The 24,075-nt window shown below is 39.8% G+C and overlaps 1 protein-coding gene across 2 annotated transcripts in view; it reads right to left on the minus strand.

Moving 5' to 3' along the window:
* Positions 1-523: 523 nt before the first annotated feature.
* LOC110379761 (rho guanine nucleotide exchange factor 11) overlaps positions 524-24,075 on the minus strand; it is a 180,438-nt gene continuing 156,886 nt past the window's right edge. The window contains exons 23-40 of one of the 2 annotated variants that reach the window (XM_064042478.1): positions 14,865-14,968; positions 14,365-14,493; positions 13,801-14,042; positions 13,286-13,470; positions 12,691-12,852; positions 12,075-12,225; positions 11,427-11,539; positions 10,392-10,505; positions 8,017-8,117; positions 7,385-7,604; positions 6,576-6,706; positions 5,623-5,769; positions 4,706-4,786; positions 4,231-4,347; positions 3,172-3,324; positions 2,308-2,487; positions 1,399-1,454; positions 524-1,010 (exon numbers count right to left, since the gene is read on the minus strand). In XM_064042478.1, the coding sequence (XP_063898548.1) occupies positions 987-1,010; positions 1,399-1,454; positions 2,308-2,487; positions 3,172-3,324; positions 4,231-4,347; positions 4,706-4,786; positions 5,623-5,769; positions 6,576-6,706; positions 7,385-7,604; positions 8,017-8,117; positions 10,392-10,505; positions 11,427-11,539; positions 12,075-12,225; positions 12,691-12,852; positions 13,286-13,470; positions 13,801-14,042; positions 14,365-14,493; positions 14,865-14,968 (2,410 nt within the window). In that variant the 3' untranslated portion in view covers positions 524-986. Of the gene's footprint in view, positions 1,011-1,398; positions 1,455-2,307; positions 2,488-3,171; positions 3,325-4,230; positions 4,348-4,705; positions 4,787-5,389; positions 5,770-6,575; positions 6,707-7,384; positions 7,605-8,016; positions 8,118-10,391; positions 10,506-11,426; positions 11,540-12,074; positions 12,226-12,690; positions 12,853-13,285; positions 13,471-13,800; positions 14,043-14,364; positions 14,494-14,864; positions 14,969-24,075 lie in introns of those variants that run through there. The other variant, XM_064042477.1, reaches the window with a different exon arrangement.

Genomic DNA, 24,075 nt, shown 5'->3' on the forward strand with positions numbered 1-24,075 from the left:
GTATAACAAATAACTATTCCTCTTTCATCTAAGGGTTTTGCTAAGAACGGCAACCTTTATTTTGATAGCTAGCCGGGGTCATTGACCCTGGAGTACTTTATCTCTGCTGTACTGTTCAAAATTAGAAAAACGAAAAATAATTCCTGTGGCTAAACCACTGAATGGATTTGGTTAAAATTTTTGGAATTCGTTATAGAATATTTTAAAGTAGATGTGATATGATTTAATGTGATTATGAACGACACACCCGATATATGTATTGATATAATGAAGTATATAAGTATTTAATAATGCAAGCAAATCCGTGTGATATATATTGTATTGTGCTAGTCAACATTGAACTGTAGTTTGTGCCCAAATCAGAAGTCTCATGTCTTTTGAGTAAGCATTTTATAATTATTTTAAACATAGCCTTAAGCGACTATTTAATACCACTAAATAACAACTATTAAGCATAAAATATATACAAAAACGACGAGAAAAAAGTTCAAAAAAATGGAAATAAAAAATAAAACATAAAATGTATACACAAAATCATATATAATAATTCATACATTATTGTTGTCACTTATACACTAGAACCACAAGATTATTTACATCGACGGCTAAGGTATAACTTAATCTTTGTAACATCGACATGACAGACAATAATATTAACTTCAGCTAGTCAATCACAATAGTTCTTACGTATGGAATAATCATCTTTATAATACTAATTTAATGCAGTACTTACAATCGTAACAAAAAACAATATATAATAATATTTATTATTACATACAAAATATACAAAGTTCGTGCTGGTTACAAACGGATACGGTTACAAAAATATCTTGTTATTTGCGACATCGTCGGGAACGGCTGAGCCGTTTTTGGTGAAGTTTGTTAGGTTGGTTAGTCGTGTTTCGTTCGTGGGCCAGCCAGAGTTAGTAGTGCCACGGAGTGACGTCGGCATTAATTAATTATCTTCAATAGTCGCGGCCCCGGGATCACCCGCCATTGCTCGGTTGCTCCTGCGAAATACAAAAATGTCACATTACAGGATATTCTTACATTCTTACTAATATCATAACTAAATACGAAAGTGAGTTTGTTTATTATGCTTTCACGCTACAACGGCTGAACTTGATTGATGAAACTTTGTATAGAGAGAGAGAGGAAAGAGAGAAAAAGGGGAAGAGTTTGTTCGTTTGACAAAAACAGGCTCTGAAACTACATGGCCGATTTGAACAATTATTTCACTGTTGGAAAACTACATTATCCCCAATGAACATTGGGTATATTCTTTCCTGATACGGGCAGCAGTTTCACGAGACGCGAGTTACTTTTATAACTTTTAAAAAATAAGGAATGTCTGTTGATCGTGGTCTTGATCTATTGGTAAAGAATGTAAATATTCACCTGTATAGACGAATCCAGTCCTGTCTTTGGGAGAGCGATTTCCTCCGTCGTGTGATCTGAAAGTTTAGTTGCAGTTTCGTTAACATACTTTATAAAAATTGCAGTCATTTAGTAAGTAGAAAAATTTAAGGAGCATTTTGAAAGTCAACTGCCGACCACACTTGCAGCGGCTGCATGTAATCGGTCGCAGCTGTACTACTGGTTTATATGTCATCATCTGCCTAGCCTTTTCCCAACTATGTTGGGGTCGGCTTCCAGTCTAACCGGATGCAGCTGAGTACCAGGGTTTTACAAGGAGCGACTGCCTATCTGACCTCCTCAACCCAGTTACCTGGGCAACCCAATACCCCTTGGTAAGACTGGTTGTCAGACTTTCTGGCTTCTGACTACCCGTAACGACTACCAAAGATGTTTAAATGGTAGCCGGGACCTACAGTTTATCGTGCCATCCGAAACACGGAAGAACTCGTTATGACAAGATGGTCACCCATCCACGGACCGACCGCGCCAAGCGTTGCTTAACCTTATGATCGATCGATCCGCGCGGCTTTGACTTAGCCACGAGCTCTTCTACTGGTTTATATGTATTAACATGAAACCCTTCTGAAGCGGCATCATGTAATTACTGTCAGATATCGACAGATTTCATGCAACAGCTGCAAGAGCTGTCATAATTAACAGCTAGCATTGAAAGTGTACTTTTAAGGTGATTTTTATAATGAAATATGAGCATTTATATGATGAATGGGCAACTAGAATCAATGTTATTTTCATTTTTTGACGTTCATAAGTGCTTGTGAAGGCCTAAATGAAATAAATGATTTGACTTTGAAAGTTGATTGAACAAGAAGAAGAAGCAGAAGAGAAAATGAGAGGTTTTACACTAACCACAAATCAATCAATACATACCCGCTAGCGCCAGTGCCCTGAGCGCATCATTCTGTTCCCGCAGAGCCGCAAGCTGCTCCCTTGCGGCGCGCTCGGCATGGGCCCGCGGCGCCGCCGCCAGCGCGCGCCGCAGCGCCGCCGCCAGCCCGCCCGCCAGCGGCGCCAGCCGCGTCGCTAGCAGCGCTGCTGAACCGCCGCACTCTGAGGGGGAAGACCACTTCATAGATATAGATATACTCTTTATTATGTACAGTGTACATAGTACACCAATTAAAATACAACAAAAACTAAAGATTTTAAAGACAGTGACACAAATGGATGACTTGTCGCTAAATGTGACCCTTTGTAAGGAAACAAATGTAAAAACAGCGACAACGTATACTAAAAACAAAAATTACGTAAAATGTAGCCCAAACGTAACAAAACCTATAAATGCGCAAGCGAAGCGAGCACTTTTTTTTTTTAGAAGTCAAAACTAAAATTACGTAAAATATAACCTTAACTATTTGTTAATTGGCAAATGCAAAAACAAAAGGATAGACCTTCTAAGGCGCGAACGGAACGAACGCGACTTATTCCATGTTGGTCTGGACCCCCACACTCCCCTTATTGTTTATGGTGACAAGTAGTACAGGCTATGTTTCGGATGGCACGTTAAACTGTAGGTCCTAACTGTCATTGAACATCCTTGGCAATCGTTACGGATAGTCAAAAGACAATAAGTCTGACACCAGGGGGATGCCCGGATAACTGGGTTGAGGAGGTCAGGGGGGCAGTCGCTCCTTGTAAAGCACTGGTACTCAGCTGCGTCCGTTTAGACTGGAATCCGACCCCAACATAGTTGGGAAAAAGGCTCGAAGGATGATAGTGACAAGTAGTACTGACCTAGTGCATCCTCCAGACTGTCGTCGCAGACGGCGTGGCCGCTGTGCGCGGGCCGCAGCTCGCGCTCGGCGGCCGCCACGTCGCGCTCCAGCGCCTCCGTGCTCTCCGCGCCGCTCACGTCCAGCTCCCCGCAGCCCACCAGCTCGAATGACTCTGTAACACAAGCACAGTGCTTGTAAGACTCGATATCGTTGATTCTTCAAGCAAATCCACGCATTCTCCCTTCTATCCCCGCGTCTCGTCGATACCTAGTTGGTGTCTGCACCCCTCGCGTAATTTTCCGTGAGGACATAGCGGGAAAACTATATAGACCTTAGTAGTAGGTACCTACTTCATATCTTCGACCTTTGTAATGCGTCAAAGCAAAATAACTCCTAATGACTTTAGTTTAAAACTTATCAATGATACAATAACACTGATGATGTCCTCCTAGCGGATTTCGGCCACGGCGGCTGTTTTCAAGAGGAGATCAGCCAGCTGCGCAGGACATACTATAGTGCACAAGCATTTGCGCAGACACACAGACGATCAGAGAAAGATGGAGTACAGAACCGACATTTGCGTATTCTCCGTTGCACGGGGGTAGGTATCAATCACCAATTTCTAAACCAAGGGCTGGTTTATGAAATTTGCTAATACCACAAAGCGATTCCGTACCTACCCGGCAATTGAACCCGAAACCTCGTTCACAGTAGTCGCACTTGCGACCTCTAGGCCAACAATCTTTATCTTTTATCTGTACCTTTATCTTTTACTTTTATTATTCTTTATTGTACACAAAAACATATAAAAATACACACAACACAGAGAAGACATGTACAAAAGCGAGCTTAACCCAGAACTGTCCTGTGTGTGTTTACCTTTATCATCTTTAGCTTTATCTTTTGTCTTTTATCTTTTTCTTTTATTTTTATCTTTATCTGGCAAAACACGAGTTGAGAATACTTATTATAACACCTATGCTTTATACCATGTTTTTACAAAATAAAGTAGTTATCTTTTATCTTGATTTAGGAACTAGCTAACGTATTATATAAATCTCAAACAAGTGCTACATACCATGTGTCCTGACTCTTTGCTTGCCGCGACAGCTGTCGCATCGGCCGGCCCGCGCGGCGACGGCGTCCGCCTCCGACACTTGTAGTGCACGCTGTAGTGATCGCGTTAATGCCGTCGCTGTGGGAAAATAACATTTTATAGCTTCGAAAAAAAAAGAATAACTTTTTTTATATAAAGCACAAGTGTATGGGAAGTTCTTGAAAACAAATAATGAGTGATTCATAATATGAGGGTCAGTATTAGACAGCTACTATCCCTATCGATATATGTATATCTCAGTTTATTCTCCAATCCTCGTGACGTCACAAGTCGATGACATACTGTCGAATTGTTCTGAAATGTACTTGCTGGGGCATTGACATCACAACTTTGTCGTCAAAAATATGATGATAGAAGCGTCAAATTCAACATAAATATATTTCGGAACACCACCTTTATGGAGGACATAAGTATATAAGTGCCTACAACTACATACCCTGTGCATGTGCAGCAAGCAGCAGCTGGTGCAGGTCGGGTCCTGACTCCTCGTCAGCGCTGCTGCTGCGAGACAGATTCGGTCGCGACTGTCGGAGCTCGCTGCACACATCTGTACGAGAAATAGCTTTGTAAGTATACAAATTAACTGCCATACGACAAGTACGGGATACTTTGCAAAACGACCGACAGATCGGCTATTGAAATCTGCAGTAAGTCGGTACGAAGTTTTTTGTCTGTTAGTAACATATTAAGGCCCGAGTCACACTGGAATGGCAGCGACTTCGCGCGGAGACACACATCTACAGCTACACTATACATACCGACATCGCCGAGCGCGTCAGCCACAGCTAGCTCGGCAAGCTGCGCGTGCTCCGCGGGCGGCACTCCCAGCGCCGCGCCCACTACTGCGGAGACACACATCTACAGCTACACTATACATACCGACATCGCCGAGCGCGTCAGCCACAGCTAGCTCGGCAAGCTGCGCGTGCTCCGCGGGCGGCACTCCCAGCGCCGCGCCCACTACTGCGGAGACACACATCTACAGCTACACTATACATACCGACATCGCCGAGCGCGTCAGCCACAGCTAGCTCGGCAGCTGCGCGTGCTCCGCGGGCGGCACTCCCAGCGCCGCGCCCACTACTGCGGAGACACATCTACAGCTACACTATACATACCGACATCGCCGAGCGCGTCAGCCACAGCTAGCTCGGCAAGCTGCGCGTGCTCCGCGGGCGGCACTCCCAGCGCCGCGCCCACTACTGCGGAGACACACATCTACAGCTACACTATACATACCGACATCGCCGAGCGCGTCAGCCACAGCTAGCTCGGCAGCTGCGCGTGCTCCGCGGGCGGCACTCCCAGCGCCGCGCCCACTACTGCGGAGACACACATCTACAGCTACACTATACATACCGACATCGCCGAGCGCGTCAGCCACAGCTAGCTCGGCAAGCTGCGCGTGCTCCGCGGGCGGCACTCCCAGCGCCGCGCCCACTACTGCGCACTTCGCGCGGAGGGCGCGGGAGATCACGTCGTCTAGGCGACGGAGACGCTCTGGGGAGATAAATAGAGGATTAAATACAGATACATATGTATAAGTGTCAGTGACGGAATCATCATCATCATCTTCCAAGATCTTCCCATCTATGCCCAGGTCGACCCCAACATAGTTATGTTGGAGTCGACCTCTTACTGGATGCAGGAGAACCAGTGTGCCACATGAACCGACAACCTAACTGTCTTTGTTCCCCCCAATACCCCTCGGTAAGACTGGAGAACATCAGGTGCATACTAATTATGTCCACCTGCTGATTATCGACCATGGCGGCTGTTCTCACATAAGGAGATCAGATTCCACATATTAAAGTGCACAAGCATTTGTGCAAACAGAGATACACTAATTGTTCCTTCACTCTCATTGCACGATGGGACGGTAATCCACGACCGGAGAGAGATCAAGCACAGGACCGACATTTACGTGCTCTCTCATGCACGAGTGTATCAATCACCAACTTCCAGGCTCCTGATGAAGATGATGTACGTATGTGTGGCTAAATAAATTGTTTATTTACTAATATTATAAATGCGAAAGTAACTCTGTATGTCTGTCTGTCTGTCTTTTCTTCACGCCTAAACTGCTGAACCGATTTGTGTGAAATTTGGTACAGACATAGTTTGAAACTTGAGAAAGGACATAGGATAGTTTTTATTACAAAAAATAAAAATAAAAAATAAAATTTATTACGGACATATAGTGCCATCTATTGGTCAAATCAAAAATCTGCTGGTAGTCACTATTCCACGCGAACGAAGTTGCGGGCAAACGCTAGTTGTTTATATATCACCATAGTGGAACTTACCCTGGTCGGTGTATGCGACGAGCGCAGTGTCGGCAGCGGCGGGTTCGTGCACGTGTATCGCGTGCGGAGACTCCAGCGCGCAGGGGGACGCGCCGTGTGTGCTGATGCGCCCTACCGTCGGACGACGCGGTCTGAGGGAGGATATAACGTGAATGTACTCGTAATATTAACACAATTACTGATTAGACGGGTCGAGCTGAAGGCCTGACCATCTGTAGCCATCCAATATACCTACATATATCGGGGGAGTGCCGTCTCGAAAAATTAAAATTGCAATAAAGCATGTGAATAAAATATTAAAAAAATAGATGTTTTAATTATGTATTTCTATTGATATAACAGATACTTGTGTATTGGAATGACATAGCCAAAGTAAATCCACGAAAATTCTGAGTTTATGTAAATCTAAAAAAATATTGTCCATGTTCAGGCGCAGAACGCCTTCAAGAAAGTTAATAGCAACTAGTTGCGTTCGGTCGTAATATCAATGTTCTGCGTAGGCGTTTGTTTATTCTCATACAAAATGAAATGTCATCGGACACTTGCCCTTGACACATTGTACGTGTAACATCTCGCTTTTTAATTAAATGTATATTTGAAACATTCGGGACTTTGATTGGCACCAGTATATCCTCTAAAGATATAACAGTCCATATCCCATAACAATGAACAAAAGAAAGAAAATAGATGCGTTAAATACCAAACAAGTTTGTAAGGCTGAAACTACAAAAACCGTAACATTTTTTGTCCTTCCAAAAAGTGCCTCCTCTTAACTCAACTCAAAAAAATCAAACCAAAAAATCACTCACTTATGCTTATCATCCTTATCCTCCGTCTCCTTGTCAGCGGAGCTCCTGTCCTCCCTCTCCGTTCGCTTGTCCTCGTCCGTCCTCTTATCCTCGCGGTCGAGAGAGGCGCGCTCCGCTGACGTCCTCTCTCGCTCCTTCTCTGTGTCTGTTGTATCGTCACCAGGGACCGTGGAGGATGATTTTTCGGATGCGTCTGATGGGTTTCGGGAGACGTTTACTCCTAAGGAGGGAAAGATATTGGGTATTATTAATTAATATCATTATAAGTCATTAATTGTGTCGACTACACTGTGATGTGAAAGTTATTTTTTTTTAGTTGGTTTCAGAATTTTTTTATTTTTTTTAATATGTAACTTGTTATTTACTATAGATAATATTTTGAAATAATAATAGTAAGTGAAGACATCTTTATCAAGCCTGATAACTAAGCTTCGACTATCTTCTTTTTTTATCAAGTACATAGTTATTTTATTTAAAACCCAATTTAATCTCTAATGACAATAAGTATTCAACAGATTTTATTTCGACAAAGACATAAAGTAATGATTCTAATCACACTCATGAAGCATTTAATAAACTTGAGAGAACATCTGAACCACAATTTTCAGAAGTTTAGTGTAGTGAGTACATACCGGAGTCGTCGTTGGACCTGGAGTGCGCATGCGCGGGCGTGATGGTGGACTTCAGCTCCGTCAGCTTCGCCAGCGGCGCCTCCTGGATGTGCTTCACCCAGCTAAGGAACATTATGATTGTTATAACTAGCTTATACTCAATGCTCAATACTTTATCTGCCGGGGCTGCGGGATTGTACGCGCGAGTTACCGCGGCCCTGGTACATACGCGGCCTACGACGGAACACGACGGTTTTGAGTCAGTAAGAGTGTGACACTCCCTCACCGCTGCTAACCCACAGCGGGAGGGGTCATTTGATGACTTTAGGCGTCGATAAAAAAAAATGCTCACTACTTTATCGCATTCCATAATGTATACAAAGTTGGTGGATAAAAATAAATGGAAACAATTATGAGCTCTGTCGGGCACACCTAGACTATAGATACACTCAGCGGCACGGAATCTGGCCCAAACACATTTGAGCCTTATAACCATTATTTAAATGAAAAATCTGAAGTTTTATTTTAAAATTGTTTAATTTACTCATTTTCCAAAAGAAAATGACTAACAAACAACAGAATTGTGAGGATTTTCATTAAGTTTCATTGAGTTAGAAAACAGAGTCCTTACCGCAATAATCACCATAAACTTTTTCAATTCAACATTTTTAACAAAACAGAAAGTTATCGAATTTTAATAATGGGTGTTTCTTCCTCTTGATCTGATGACTGCCTGCATACGATCTGGCATGCTCTGGAGGATGTTTTTTATCTCCACCTGAGAGATCTCCTTTCAGGCAGCTATCAGCGCGGTTTTCAGTTCACTAAGAGTCCGTGGTGGGTTACGACTTGCTTGGACCCGTCTTTTAAGCATGTTCCAGACATGTTCTACAGGATTCATGGCTGGGTTTCTTGCAGGCCAGTCCAATTTTTGAATACCGACCTCAAACAAGTAATCGGTTACTCAAAGAGCTGCGTGAGGTCAAGCATTGTCCTGCATTATACGAAATTCTTCACTTCCTATGAATCCCTGACAGGGTAAAACATGATTTTGAAGGTTCTCTTCAATATACCGCACTATTGTCAGACGATTTTCGACAACCAATAATTCAGTACGGGCTTCTGAACTTATGCCTCGCCAAACCAAGATGGACCCACCATGAAAACCGACTGTTTGCTCGGTAGTGGTGGGAAGAAACCATTCTCCGCGCTTTCTCCATTCACATTCACGGCCGTCTGGAGCTCTTAAGACGACTTTGCATTCATCGGTCCATAAAATTTTACTCCATTGGTCATGCGTCTAATTTGCATGTTCTCTTGCAAACCTAAGTCTGGCTATGCGATAGTGCGGGAGAAGTTCCGGGCCTCGAGTTGGTCTTCGAGCACGCAGATCCCGTTCCTCCATCCTTCTTCTTAATGTGCGCTTACTGACATCGACTTCTCTTGCTGTTTGCAAAGGCTAGCGTATCTCTAACGCAGTGAGAAACCGATTTTTCATTATTTCACGTACGATAAATCGGTCGTCGTGCGCCGACGAACACCTTATACCCCCACTTTCTGGTCTTCTTGTGTAAAGGCCAGTCTGGTCATACATTTTCTATGCATATCTTTAACTTGTACGCGGTGCACTTAAAGTTTCAACCATCTTCCGCTGCTTCTACCCTTGACGTCTTAGCAACACTACTTGAGCAACTTAAGCTGCAGTAAGGGTAATTTTCAGATCAAATTGTGATAAAAAGAGAAACAAAAAACGACCATAATCATAAATTTTTTTTGGAACGTGCTTAGTACTTCGGCAATTTCTATCCGAATTTAAACTTAACTTCCTGATTTGTGTTCCAACAACGGAATCTGTTTCTAGTGTTACAAAAATTAAACAGACACACATTTTTCTGTATTTTAATTAACAATTATGAAAGGACTGACAATATGTCATATGAAATTAGAATTTACAACAGCTATCTGGCCTGATATCTACTTGTATTTGTTTGGGCCAAATTCCGTGCCGCTGAGTGTATATTAGTGACGGCTGTTAGGCTATAAGATTTAAGATTTGACCATGTCTCATTTTATCGTTTATACTGGTCTATTGTACATAGATATTGGCCTCTCGTCTTGACGAATCCAATATACCAGTAATAACATTTGTGAAAGCAAATGTAAGTTAAAGTTTGAATACATAAGAATTTATCGGAATTGAAGCAAACTAAAGGCACACAAATGCTAGTATCAAAAGTAAGTTATAACTCACCTATAGGAAGTTCAATTTAATATGATATGTTGAAGTATATTCTTAATCAGACAGAAAAACATACGCAATCAAATACCGAACCTTCTTATGGGAAGTCGGTTCAAAACTTCAAGAATGAACTAGTAATCATAAAAAATGTACTTACGAAGTATACTCAGGCACACTGTTAGCGGACAGTTCATGCATCTGCACGCCGTTGATGTTCATCAGGAAGAACGTGTTGCGCACCGCCGCGTTCGGACGAAACAGCACCCTGTCCCTGTACGAATAAGGGGTACAATTGAGTAACAGTCGTTGTGAAGGAAAGAATTGAGTATGTGAGGTGTTCGTTAAGTTTAGAATTGTTAATAATCGTTCTGAGCAGTTGGGTAGGAAATAGGTTAGGTAAGAAGTTGTACATTCATTTTCAGACTTTTTAAAATAAAATTACGGTTTCACTGGTTATCTATAGAGTGTCAAATAGTTATCTGATAGTTAATGCTTTTGCCCGATAAAGAGTGCTTATGCTTATGCCTGCCAGATATTGCTATACAGATGTTGTCATGCTGCGAAACACAAAGTTAAACTTTATCTGTCAAATAAGTTTCTGATAGGCTATCAGAGACTGTCCCAGTAACCAGTGAAATGGCCTGGCTCTCAATATAGTAAACTATATAAATCTAAGGATAGAAACTGCAAGATATATCGGGTGTGTCGTTCATAATCACATTAAATGAAATGCGTTAATATACTGGTTGATATATGTCGATTAACACAAAGAAAAAAGAAAAATACGTAAAAATAAAAAAATGCATTTTTCAAACAAAGTAAATAGAATAAAAATGTGCGAAAATTAGAACACCATATAGAAGTCAGTCATTGCAAACAGCTGAATATCCCCCTTGAAAACTGACAGCTGTCAACTGATCAAAACATTCGATACTCCTAACTTTATCTCTGCTCTGCACATGATGTTGTAAATTATGAAAACAAAAAATGAGTCTTGTGGCTAAACCACTGAATGGATTATGTTATTTTTTTTACAATTCGCTATAGAATATCATGAAGTACATGTGATAGAATTTAATGTGATTATGAACGTCACACCCGATATAAACACCAATTCATATGATTGTTCACTTGTGTGTCTGTATGTGCGAGTGTATGTATGTATATCAAAATAATAGTATACAATAATTACCACTTAATAAGCGGTGAGAGCATGAGCTGCTGGCTGGGATGCGGGAATGGTTTGAGCAGGAACTTGTCGCCTTCTCGCTGCAGTAACACCAGGCTGTCGTCCAGCATCAGGGCCTGGAGACAAACAACAGTATGTCATACAATTATTCCAAAATCAAAGACAAGTCGGGGTGGCCTAGTGGGTAAAGAACCAACCTCTCATGTCTCATACATGCGCATTTCAGGTCAGGCAAGTACTAATGCAACTTTGTAAACTAATGCAAGTTTGTATCTTGGAAACCAATGATTGTGTTTCGGACGACATATTAAATTGGTGGGTCCTGGCTGGCATTGAATATTTTTGGCAGTAGTCAGAAGCAAGAAAGTCTGACAATCAGTTTTACCAAGACAACATTTCCCGAGTAATTTTGTAAATAATATGTTAAGTAATTTGGTTGGAGAGATCAGGTAGTATAGTCGCTCCATGTAGCACACTTTTACTAAGTTGCATCCAGTTAGACTGTGTTCGACCCCAACACAGTTGGGACAAGGCTCGGAGGATGATGAGAGCTCGCTGCTTATATGAGAACAGCCGCCGTGGCCGAAATCGGCCTTGGACGTATTATTTGGAAGTAGGTTAGTCAGATTATATAGAGTAACAAGTACATACGAGCACACTGATCCTCTTGGAGGAGTCGTTCCTCAGAGTGAGTTCTCCCTCCGTGCGCAGCGCGTGCGCGGTCAGGTCGAGGCGCCGCAGCTCCTCCCACTCGCCCACCGCGGGGGCACGGACCTCTAGCTTGCTCTGGATTGTACGTAATCTGCGGGAAGAGAAGAGAATAGTTTAGGAAGTTTCAAGAGTAAAATGTTTGAATATGTTTTCCTAAGGGTGCGTCTCCACGGTATGTGTAGCTGGAGCATGTTAACATACGCATGTGACAAGAGCACGCGGATGGGTACCTTGCTTTGGTACATACGCGAGTCGCTGGACTCGCACGTTTTTAAAATGCATGTAACCTGCGCATGTGCCTCAACTACTTGCACTCTGTAGTCGGTTTTAGTAGAAAACTGCACACTGCAACTGCCAACTGCATGTGACGTAAGCAACACCAATGGTTTGTTTGTTTTTGCTTGATAATGTTTTGGATCGAAGCGGCAGCATCACGTGCCTTGAGATGTCGACCGATTCAATGCAGTCGATGCACATACATATTTCCTTTTTCTGGCGACGTCCTCCTCATATCTTCAGTATACCTTGCAGGAGCAGCTGGTAACATGTCACCCACCTGTGTTCATTCTCGGCAGTCCTGATGGCGGTGTCGACGCGCTGCAGCACGTCCCTGGCGACGTCGTGTGCTCGGCGCAGGACGGCCACGTCCTCCTCGCTGTCGCAGTCGCTGCTCACTGTCTTCAGTATACCTTCGAGGAGCAGCGTGTATTTCGTTAACCTGGGGAGAAATTCAATCAAGTATTAGGTGAATTCAATTACACTTCGTGAATAATTTTAGAATACCCGCAACAAATCATCAGAAACCTCAAGCAAATATTATCCAACAGTAACTAAATTGCCAAAAATCAATTCAGTCTTTAGACCCCTAGAACCACAAACAGCTGACATTAGCTCACCTCTGCCTCGCTCCTTGTGGCACACTGGTACTCAGCTGTATCTGGTTAGACTGGAAACCGATTTCAACATAGTTGGGTAACAGTGTTTTATCTGACCTCCTCAACCCAGTTACCCTTGCAACCCAATATCCTCTGGTTAGACTGGTGTCAGACTTACTGGCTTCTGACTACCCGTAACGGCTGCCAAGGATGTTCAATGGCAGCCGGGAGCTACAGTTTAACGTGGCAAGAGTGAAGTATAGATATGATAATCACCTCTGCCACACGCAAGCCAGCATGTCCTTGAGCTGCAGCCGGCCACAGAGCGGCTGCTGCTCTCGTGCTGCTAGGAACTGATGCAGCTCCTTGCTCTTGCGGCGTCGCTCGCGTAGCGCGTCTAGTGCCATGCGTTGTCCGCGGCAGAACCGCGACACGCAGGACGAGTAGCCGGATTCACCGAGCTGGGGGGTAAAATAAATTATTATTATTATTTTAAAAATCGTTATTGAAGAAATTAGTGGACACTACCAGTGCTAGGACCTTGAGAAAAAGACGATTTGATTACAGAGTTCTGTCATAAACAGTTATGAATGAAATAGCATGATTCAAACTCATTTTTTACTTATTTACCACTAGTTGATATCGAAGCAACCTTAGCACTCATATGTTGTGTTCGTCAAATGACTTTGTTCAACCGAAATTAGCCAATGAGCGCCACATGTTCAGTAATTAGTAATATTTCGAGCATCATAAAATCCACCATACCAAAATAAAATGAATAAACAACTCACGGTATTCAACAGCGCATCAGCAATGGGCCGTATCTGGACGACATGGTTGCCCGCGTCATTCCTCGCGGTCCGAAGGTCGGAGTAGAGGCGGGAGTGTCGCTCCCTGACCGCGGGGAGGTTGGGGAACAGCGCCTTCAGCTCGTCACTCGCGAGGAGGGACGAGTGTCTCTCTAGGGGACGGAGGAAGACAACCCCTAGTACCCGCAACCAGCGCACGTGAGATCCTTCTGATACGATCAGTTCTGCAAAAGAAAATATTTTCATTTGTTTCAAAGCGTCTGTTATATTGTTGTTCTACAGATTTTGGAGAATAGTATATTTGATGGAAATTACATATTTCGAATTATACTTAGATTATACTTTTATGTCTTACACATATTACCGATGCTCCAAAACTTTAAGGATGTCACAGATTCGGAGACCAATGTTAGAGAGGGTTCGTGGCTCAAACGCATCGACCAATGCTTAGTGCGGTTGAACAGCCGCTGGGTGACCGTCTTTCAGAGGACACGTTAGTTCCAACTTATTTGTGATGCACTACATTGTTGGAGACACTGTACTCACCATGTATAACCTCCTGGCGCTTGCGCAGCGTGGCGGAGAGGTCGAGCGAGTCGAGCACGTGCGGCGGCAGGCTGTCGGCCCACTGCGCCGCCAGCGGCTCTTCCTCCTCCGACCAGTCGGATTGGGAGGCTGAAACAAATATATGGATGCTATAGAAGAAAGTACAGAACGCCCATGAGATAATATGAGTTTTATCGGATCATTTTTATCGTAGAATGATTCCGTTGGACCACCTCCAATCATGATTGTCTGAGAGTTAATTCAGCCACAAAATCAAATGATGCTATTATTCACAGTCTATTGAACTTCAGACTCAGATTCCATACAAGAATTTTATTAAATTGAATATGTATGTTACTGAATTAGGGTTTTCTTATGGTGAAAAGACATTTGTCTGATCAGCAATTTTACTGGAAGTTGGTCGATCGACTATCAAGTTGAAAAGGGTGTTATCGCCCAGATGGGTGATAATGATATGACAATATAGGTGAGGTACATACCTTGCTGCTCAGCAGCGACGGTGTTGCTCTCGTTGCTCCGAGAAGACAGACTGGAACTGCTCGAGCTGCCGGAGGGGGCAGTCGCCGCACCTGGCTCCAGGTCACTGTGGAAACACAACGATAGGTTATACAACTGCGACAGAAAATGGCAAAATACCAAGAATATGAAAATCACCAAGGAAAGAAGTTGGAATAAATCTTAATGCCTGAAAAATCAATACAGACATTTTTGGAGACCTTAAACAAAAATAATACCTAATTCAAATGTGCAACACACTTCAAATACTTTTTGAGAGTTGATAAAATTCTATGTCACCTATAACGCTATATTTTTACATTTAACTAAGACCAATTTTTATCTTACCTGTAATTCAAATTCAAAATATTATCGAATCCAGCTAGACCAGTCATTTGAAAAACATTTCACCTTCATTGAACGTTCTTGACAGTTTTACAACAAATAGTTTTATTGAGTTACGTTCTGAATTATTTTCGGTATCACCAACCGGATCGTCTTGTGGATTTTGGCATTCGCGTTTTATTTGTGCTATCTATCAAATAGAAGTCTATCTATAACTTGTATAGACGCAAATATGATTATTCTTTTGTTTTTGTTGGAGCCCTATTCTTATAGGCTTGTTTTTCTGCATATAAGATACTTATTAAGTAAAAAAGTGTTATTTGTCGGTGGGCCATATCAAGAACCGGGGTAAACATCAATGTTAACTTTCATAATTCCGTATTTTTGTCCAAGTTTCCACAAAGCCAACATAGTACCGATTTCGATTCATATTTTTTTATCAACTTCATATTTAAGACCAATTTGGGATATTATATTCTAAAGCGAAAGTTAATACACATTTCTTTTTAGTAAAGTTAGTGCGAAGTCAATCTCCTGCGCATGGGCAATTGATCGCCGAGCAAAGGTCAGGAGGAAACGCCAGTCCAAACATTGGACGGGAAGTTGTAAAACCATTGCTAATTCTGTGCGCGACTTATGAAATACTGCGCCGTTTGCTACTGGCTTACTGCTTCTTAATGGAGGGATTAGTTAATTGCCCAGTGTTTGGAATTCTGGCTGTAGGAAGATATTTAATAAGGTATATATTTTTTTAATTTTTTGAGTAAAGAGTGTCTATTTAGTTTCTTGACCGTTCTTCTCTATAAGACCCGTTCTTTGAAACCATGCATCTAGCTGTCGACGTTTTATAAGATCCTGTTTTCAGTCTATACGAGTATGTGATGATTTTCTTTTTGTAGAGAAAATGTACGTGTAAGTGACTGCGAGGCAAGAAATTACCACTAGTTATCGTACTTGTTTGTGCACACATAGGTACAATGAATTGAGCTAAGGAACTCCTTGCAATATTGCATTATTACCTCTAGATAATATGGGCATCCGATAAGTATTTACGATCTCCTAAAACTTTTCACTCTTATCTACTTTCCATTTACTTCTAAAGTACACCACATTTTATCTTCCTTTCAGCGACAAATTGAATTTGCTACGAAAAATGATTTCATCAATATCGAACAGGCCGAATTACTTATTGAAATATTCCGCAGAGTAAATTATTCTTCCCGAGGCTTATTATGCAAATACTGTCACGTGAGGGCGCCAATCTTTGCCTTTCAATGGCATCAATATTACAAATTTATCTATATGAGGAAGATACTGAAGTTCCGTATCACTAAAAGTCTCTTTAAGTGTATGCAAATGGCAATTAAAGGAGGTTCCCAATAATTTCTACGACAAATCTTCATAAGTTAGTCATCTGAAAACAAGATATAGCTGAGGATCAGAACCCTTCACCCCCCAGAAATCAGGGTTGGATCCCCTAGCCAAGAATGATAATTTGGTTGGATAATTTCCCTATCAAAATTAGGTTAAGCCACACGTAGGAACTGCTTTTCTTTTCATTATTAATTTTAATCTTATATTCTTAACATTAATATTTTAATCTCCTATTCAGGCCAGAATTTTCTCAACAGCATATCAAGAAAATCTAACACAGTACTCGCCCTCATTTTCCTCATGTTTCCCTCCCAATCTGTGCACTTAATGATTGTAATTCCGTGGTCGATCGCGAGTTAACTCGGAAACACGCCGAACATTCCCCAATACGTGACTCGAATGGGAGAGAATCGAATTGATTCGTTTTACCAGCCAAATGGGGTGGCTTTAATATGGTAGCTACCTTTGAGGGAAAAAGCTGTTTTGGACCTGTAATTTGTTGGTAATTGTTTTGTTGTGGTTTTAGAAAGAATTGAGATAAAGGACGTTGTTCAAATTGAAAATTTGTTGGCTAGCTTCATTTTGGGTCCTAAAATTTCACGAAAATATGAAATAAACAACTTTCGCATAATGAAAATCATTATGTAAAATTGAAAGACAAACGCCCACTTTTCCTTGACACAACGTTCCCAGGAGTATCAATATGATTAGCAAGGGAAGTTCCAAGTTCATTTACTATGCAAACAACGTTCATAATAATATCACACCGTAACCACTTTTACTTACAAACCTTTTAATTCCAATTAATAAAAAAGCCAGTAAATAATAATTATAACTTTCATTAATAAAAACAACGTGCGTATAGGAATTTTTCCGCGGTCATTCATGGAAAAGGATGCCATCAAACGGATTGCTTTTGAATTCCTATAATTATAACACCCTGACACTATGTGGCTAATGGGTGCGAAAACCTTGGAAAATTCCACACTGTAAGATTATATTTTCCAAGGTGGAAATATGAAAGAACTTTTATGTCATTTCACACAGTAAATTAATTGAACACTTCCATTACTTTGTAATTGTCAACATGTTGGTTGCAGTTCGATTCCCGCGTTAGGCAAACGTTAATCTATTATTAGGTCAGGAGTTATATGACCAGCAAGTCAGAATGAAGCCTGTTAAAGATATGAAAACATTTTACGATATACTGTGGTGGTTTTAAATACATTGCAAGAAATAAGCCAGCGTTTTGAATGACGTAAATACTGAATTCAATAATGTAAAACCCGTGGACTACCTGTAAAGGACATTGTTCCGGCTCCATACATGTTCTGCCTAAGAACCGTTCGAATGGAAAGTGACTTCTATAAACTCTTTAAATTATATGGAATCCTATGAAATAAGTTTTCACGAACGGACACTTCAGGAAACTAAAATAATTACGAAAAAAGTTAATATTTTGAGGTTATAAATAAAAAATAACCAAGCTTGCGTGAAATATCAGAGTAGTATTAATTAAAAATCAAACTACACTCAAAATATCAACAACACTATGTGCAGCTCTATATGTTCTCTTCTAGATCTAGGGAAAGACTACTCTACTAGATACTAGGAAAAGAGATAGTACCTAGTCAAGTTTAAGAGAATTCTTTGACAATGATCATTTTATAAAGTTGCGTTTTCTGTCTGTCCCTATGAATGCTTTAGATCTTTAAAACTACGCAATGGATTTGGGTGCGATTTTTTTTAATAGATAGCGTAGGTCAAGAGGAAGGTTTACACCAAGGTTTTACATTGCCACCGTGCGAAGACGGGGCGTGTGACTAGTTTTCATAAATGCTTAGAATTTGTATGAAAAACAACTACCTAAACGCTTTTGCTTTCAACGTTACGTGTCTTAATATATAGTGAATCCACTTTGGATTTGTGATAAAACGCATAAGTATCCAAAATGGAAGAGTTCCATTCACCACAATTCATAAAATCGATGTTATTACGATGGAGAATTATTTATTTAAATGATTGTTACTACTTTTATATTAGACAGTTACCTAGCTATCTACATGCCATAAGGCGGGAATCGAACCCGCGGTCTATTACCAAGAAGGCACAGACCATACTAAAAATGTCATTACCACACAAAATAATTTAACAGTTAAAATAAGGTTTACCAATAACAATGAAAGAGGTTTTCGAGGATGTGCAATAAAAACAATATTTATATTCAATTAAAGGTTTTTAATCATCAATATTTCTCAATAATATATTATCTAAGAACTGGGCAGGGGGTATCTCGCCCAGCTTAAATACCAAATTATAGTCATTATGTGGGCACAACAGCCCACTGTTCTACGCCCAACGATACAATTGCAACAGTAATGCCTGATGGTAGGAGCTTCTTACAAAGTACACAATTGCGTCCAACAGTGCATTGCATCTTATTATGCTCGACTGCTTCAGACCAACACGTCGTACATATAAGCTTCAACCTGTAATAAATAAATACAATAAAACATTAGTAAATGTCAAGTAACTTGCAATTGTGGCAATTTATTTGAAAACCGAGAAATTGTGTGCTTATGAGAACATAAGTAGGTAGTAACATTCTTATCAAAATTAGAAAAACACTTTCGTAGACCACTTACCATACGGGGAACAGTCCATTGTTGTATGCAACGAAGTATATCTTCGTTTTCTAATACCAAAGAACCTCCAGCAGATCCACAATTTATACAATATACTATATTCTGCATCCATTGTTGTAATTATAATACAACTAAATTCGATCACAGACAGAGCAATATCCGAAAATGCCAGGAAAACCAGTCCATTACACACAGCCGAGTCTACCAAGTACGCAATCTAATCGGAGTCCGTAATCAAGCTAAAGTTGTTAGAATAAAACCATGAAACGCATAGAAAATCACAAAAGAAACGATAGTCTCAAAGCAATCAAACTGACTTCTAGCAAACTGACTGAAGTACACCAGTGTTGCCAATTACGAAAACTAGAATCCTACTCGAATGCCAAGCTAGAAATTCGCGATTTCGCTTAAAACATATAGAATACTAGTTTTTTTCTAGCTAGTCAATTTAGGTACTTATTTAAATGAATAAAGTGTTAGCAACTAATTCTAATAACCGACTTCGGAAAGGAGGTTCTCAATTCGGTCCGTATTTACCGAAATCGCGAAAACTTCCGAAACTGACAGCACTGGCTGACGGAACATTTTATAAGGCATCAATAATTGTGACCCAACTTTTTATTTGGAATTTATTTATTTGAAGTGTCCGTGGAAAACGAAAATATGTTTCAAACAATAAAAAATTAAATGAAAATTATAGTATAATTTATATTCACATCGGTTCTTAGGCCAAAATTGAACAATGTCCTTTCCATAGACTATCTTAATACTAGTTGCCTACATACCGGGTTTAGGAACTCTGACCTGCTCAACAAAATCTCAAACCCCAGTCAAGTTCTGCATTTACTAACAATAAAAGCGATAAGTCTGGTTAACAAACTGTCAGTTTTAAATGAGCTACTAGGATAACAGCAGATAGTGAGCTACTCAGTTATCGTGAGCTTGTTAGGAGATAACATTACTGCTACCGTCCATGGTGGCACGTATTAATGTGTTTGTGTGATTTGGGATGAGTTTTCGTACTATTTATTTACTAGATCGATGTGTATATTGTCACGTTTCTTGTGCCTATGGTGTTCGCTAGGGATGCAACAGACATATTACACGAATACTACGATAAATATGTTCACCGAGTTAAGGGTATATTATGGTCGACACCTAAGTCTCTATTGCTAATGAACTGACTAACTCATGGTGGTAGTAGGGGTTAACTGTCTGATAATTAGGATCATAAAGACCCCTTTATGAGTTTTTGGATGCAGGTCGCCTCCAACAGGTATCTGTGGAGATCTAAGGGGAGGCCTATGTTCAGCAGTGGACGTCCTATGGCTGAGATGATCATAATGATGATGAGTTTTTATTCTTCCAGTTGTAGACCTAGAGAGTTGCAAGGTTTATAGCAACATTATGGTCATAACCATTTGCCAAGATCTGTTCTCGAAACCTCACAGATCAACATGTTTAAGAGTTAAAACATTGTTAAAACATTGTTATTGTCAAAGGCGTATTATAGTGTAAGAGAATTTTTAGAAGATAAATTATAGAATTAGAATAATAATTAGAACTGTATGATTTCCCTTTTTTTCTGTTTTTTGTTTTGTTTAATAGTTTAATTTTTGGTAGGATATGGTCAACGCTCCTTTTGTAAAATAAAATAAGATCTACATGTATGTACCCATATTCGCAAAATAAATAAATTTGAATTTGAAATCTCTCTGACATAGTCCTCTAGCTAGACACAAGATTGTTGGGGGTACCAGAGTTGTCAGCTACAATATATCAGTTTTACCTCTCCGAGAGTGTCCGTCGAGCCAGCATGGCGACCGTCGGCGGCTGCCTGCCAGCCGGCAGCGACACATTCCTGGACACGCGGGGGGGCGCCGGCGATGTCATGCTAACACTTATCACTATCTCTCACTGACACTTAAGTTATTCTTTATATGTAGTCTATTAGCATAGTTATTGCACTGGGTTGGATATTTGGATTTAGGATTTTCTTTGGTTTATTTATCACTGTTTTTATACATAGGTATTGTAAAGCGATGTTCTGAATTCTGAAGTTGACAAAAGAAGAAAAAAATAAGTAAATAATACTCCTAAATATTCCATAATTGGCCTTCTCCATCAAAGTTAAGATAATTTTCGACACATCAAAATCATCACAGACAACAAGTCTACCACGTTTCAATCAAACTCAACTAGAGTATGATCGCTATAAGTATAAATTGTTTACGTAGAATTAGTAACATATCGTTCTGTCTACACTTTGAGTAAACTTACTGCGATATGTACACAAAGATCAAACATATTTTGTATTTAAATTACGAAGATTAGCAACTTATACGTTAATTCTGGATCAGACATTTAAATATGAATCATACAATCGTTTTTCTACCGATTTTTCAAAAAGGAGGTTCCCCTTTCGTCGTGGTCTTTTTCCGACGTCCCAAAAAAAAAAGAGGTTTTTAATTCTTTCAATAATGAGACGCATATAAATCTAACAATCGATTCTGTCAAGGGATAAACTTATAAATAAATACATCGATGAATTTGAAAGCTGAACCCGACCTATCTCAATACCTACAAAAGAAAAAGTTAAAGCGAATAAAGGATGATGTTTAGGTCCGAAATACGCATGCTTTACCCGACTACGCTACGCAAAGGAGTAGTAGAGTAGATATTAGTTTTTACTTTAATTTTGATACACCATAGTTAGCTCTCATAACCAAGTGCCTCTTATCACAAAAACACCGTAAATATAACTAAGTACGTTTAAACCATAACCATTTGTGACGTTGGTTTGATCTCAATGGCGCCCAACATAATAGACAATAATGGTTTAAACCCATATGTAGACAGTTATGGACAAAACCCTATGTTAATAGCCAACCGCCTAGAAAAATCATACAATTATGTTTTTATATACCTATAAGGCAATAAGGAAAGGATACATTACAATATTTTACTTGAAACGCGAAGTTTTGTTGTGTATTTACTTTATTGCCTTTTTCTAGAGATTTATTATCATTTAACATTAATAAGACTAAGTATCAGATCAGCTTCCGTATCTATTCACAATTAATGAGTGTAGAAGTATCATTTGTTTGTATTAAGATAGGAAGTGATCTCTGAAACTACTAGACCATTTGTAACAAAAGATACAGGTGATTATCAACGACGATGAATATCTCATTTGACTCAAAGTATAAAGAAAATCATTGCATCATCTGCTTTTCAAATCTTTCAACTCCTAAAGTTCAATCAAAACGATAAAATAAAAATCTCACAGGAGCTTTCAAAACACACAGTTTTAAAGTCTGCAAACAAAACCAAACTGCAGCTATAAACTGCTAATGTTTACTATCCAGGTCAGTTTCATCCTAGGCTGAAACCTAGCTTGAATCTAAGCCGCGTCACTTCTAATAATAATCCTATATTTATCTATTTTTTATACCCGATGGAAAACAAAGGAAAACTTCCATTGTTTTTCAATCGAATTTACATTAATGAAAGATTGATAGAACAATGTTTTTCTTGCAAAGAGGTGTAAAAATACCGATCACACTTAGCTGAATATGTTTTGCGTCGTCAGTTAGTGTGTTTGATGTGATCTCGAAAATAGCTGAAAAGAATCTGGTTGAATCACCATCGAGCTAGACTTAAATAGAAGTGTTCTGATGCTTTATTTGTCAATGACTAATTTATTTTAACTCCTACACTGATCTGTTCTAGATATAATGACATTTAGTAATCATCTATATCATACAAATCCTATCGTATTTGTTAACAGTGACCATGGAAGTGTACCTGATTTTAATACTGTCTGTCAGAAAAATGGTATTACTAAACTGGCAGACTAAAAACCACGAAATAACGCAAAGTAACGAGATAAAAGTAAAAGTATATCTATGTAACAATTAAGGCGTGCTCTCGAGAAATAAACGAAAGCGTGTCAGTTACTGAACATATGCAGATTTATTGTTTTATTGCTGTTATGCAAAATATCTATATTATCACGTTTTCTTGACGAGGTGACGTTTTCTCTACGCTAGGACTAGAGTTATTTTCTTATATCATTTTAAAGGAAAATATATTTAATTTTCTAAAAAAAAAGATAGTCCTGACCAAGACGGCATCCTAGCTTCTGCAACCGGGTTTGCTTGCGACATATGGTCAGAATCTTGGACAGAAAATAGCCTATAGCTTTCATCGATAAATTGGGTATGTAACACTGAAAGAACTATCGAAGTCTGACCAATATCTAGAAACAAACTGTTCAGCTTTATAATATTAGTTTAGACTGTCAGCCAAAATTTTTGGCTGTTTGAAATTCCGTTTATGTTAACAGCTTTCACAGATACTACATGTATTATTCGTAAACTTTTGACGCTTTTTCCTCAATTCTAACCAGATGAATATATAATAATCTTAGACCGCGTGCCTCTATGACCTATGTCAATTAGATCCATTTGTCGCCTAACGTGACATGTAAAGCGCTCAGCGGAGTTTTCTAACTCAAAGGAAATACCTACTGAGTATCTATCGAGCAATTGCTCACAAAAATCGCAAGTATTTTTGGATTTAATTGATACTTTGCGTGTAGTTAAACTTTTTATAGCTCTTTGTAATAGTGATAAATTAAAAAAAGACGTTTAAGAATACATTATTTCAAGTGGAAAACAATCGAACATGTTAAACTCTTTCACGATCAGAAATACTGAAAATCTACTTCAAAATGCCTAGCCATTTTTTAAAGACAGCAGAAATAGTGTACCAAACTTAAGTTGGCGCAGATTTTCAGTGATTTCTCAACCAAATCGCGATAATTTCT

This window comes from Helicoverpa armigera, chromosome 28 (assembly GCF_030705265.1).
Source record: "Helicoverpa armigera isolate CAAS_96S chromosome 28, ASM3070526v1, whole genome shotgun sequence".
Lineage (NCBI taxonomy): Eukaryota > Metazoa > Arthropoda > Insecta > Lepidoptera > Noctuidae > Helicoverpa > Helicoverpa armigera.